We start from the raw sequence: 1,317 nt of genomic DNA, 5'->3' as shown, positions 1-1,317 counted from the left end.
ACGCGCTGGTGATCGCGGCGTTAACCAGCAAGCCCCGGCTGCAGACGCTGACCAGCAACGTGCTGGTGGGCTCGCTGGCGTGCGCGGACCTGCTGGTCGGCCTGGCGGTGGTACCCCTCGGGGCTGTACTGGTGGTGACGGGCAGCTGGCCCCTGGGATCGCCCAGCTGCGAGCTGTGGAGCTCGGTGGACGTGCTGTGCGTGACGGCCAGCATCGAGACCCTGTGCGCGATCGCCGTGGACCGTTTCGTGGCCATCTGCTGGCCGCTGCGCTACCATAGCTTCCTGAGCAAGGCGCGGTGCCGGGGCATGGTGTGCGGCGTGTGGATGGTGGCGGCGCTGCTCTCCTTCCCCCCCATTATGAACCGCTGGTGGGAAGCCGACGACCCCGCCGCCCAGAGCTGCTACAGGGAGCCGACGTGTTGTGACTTTATCACCAACCGGACGTACGCTGCTGTCTCGTCAGTCGTGTCCTTCTATCTCCCCCTCACTGTGATGGTGCTGCTCTACACCAAAGTCTTCCTGGAGGCTCACAGGCAGAGGAACAGAGCGCACTCTCACTCACGCCGCCGGCGCCCCTCCAACCTGCTCGCCCTGAGGGACCACAAAGCCCTGAAGACCCTCGCCATCATCATGGGAGCTTTCACCGCCTGCTGGCTGCCCTTCTTCGTGGCAAACATGGGCCAGGCTCTGCTCCGGCGGCGCCTGCCCCGCTGGCTCTTCCTGTGCTGCAACTGGCTGGGTTACATTAACTCGGCCCTCAACCCGTTCATCTACTGCCGCAGCCCGGACTACAGGCGAGCTTTCCGGGAGCTGCTCTTCCTCAAGGCCCGCCGCCGGCCGGCGGACAGAGGGCTCCCCGGGTGCCCGCCGCCAGCCTCGACTCCAGCGGCCGAGCGACGGAGCGAGTGGCCGGCGGGCCGCCGCCACGACGGGGACTGAGGGAGCGAGGGAGGGAGGGGGGGGGGGATACCTCCGCCACCCCCCGCCCCCACAACACAACACACACACACACACACACACACACACAAGGACACCGGGAGACAGAGCCCCTCCACCACCCAACCCACAGGTCAGCTCTGGAAGGGAGGGGTTGGGGGGCAAGGGGGTGAGGGACAGAGAGTGGGGGTTGAGGGGGAGTCGGGGGTTAAACAGCACGAGATAGTGAGTAAGGGAGTGGGGGCGTAGAGGGAGTGGGTGAGAGAGGGTGAGGGGTGGGGGAGACAGACAGTGTCGGGAGGGGGGGGGTGTGAGAGAGAATGGGTAAGACAGTGGGAGCCAGAGGGAGTGAGACAGAGAGAGTAAGGGGCAACAGCAT

General features: G+C 66.3%; 1 protein-coding gene across 1 annotated transcript in view; it reads left to right on the top strand.

Moving 5' to 3' along the window:
- LOC132206638 (beta-2 adrenergic receptor-like) overlaps positions 1-1,086 on the top strand; it is a 1,277-nt gene extending 191 nt beyond the window's left edge. Inside the window, exon 1 of the mRNA XM_059641093.1 lies at positions 1-1,086. This exon is cut by the window's left edge and continues 191 nt beyond it. Within this exon, the coding sequence (XP_059497076.1) occupies positions 1-941 (941 nt within the window). The 3' untranslated portion in view covers positions 942-1,086.
- The last annotated feature ends 231 nt before the right edge of the window (positions 1,087-1,317 follow it).

This window comes from Stegostoma tigrinum, chromosome 40 (genome assembly GCF_030684315.1).
Source record: "Stegostoma tigrinum isolate sSteTig4 chromosome 40, sSteTig4.hap1, whole genome shotgun sequence".
In the NCBI taxonomy this organism is placed as follows: domain Eukaryota; kingdom Metazoa; phylum Chordata; class Chondrichthyes; order Orectolobiformes; family Stegostomatidae; genus Stegostoma; species Stegostoma tigrinum.
The sequence above is the reverse complement of the archived record's forward strand: the minus strand, read 5'-3'. Positions and strand labels throughout refer to the sequence as shown.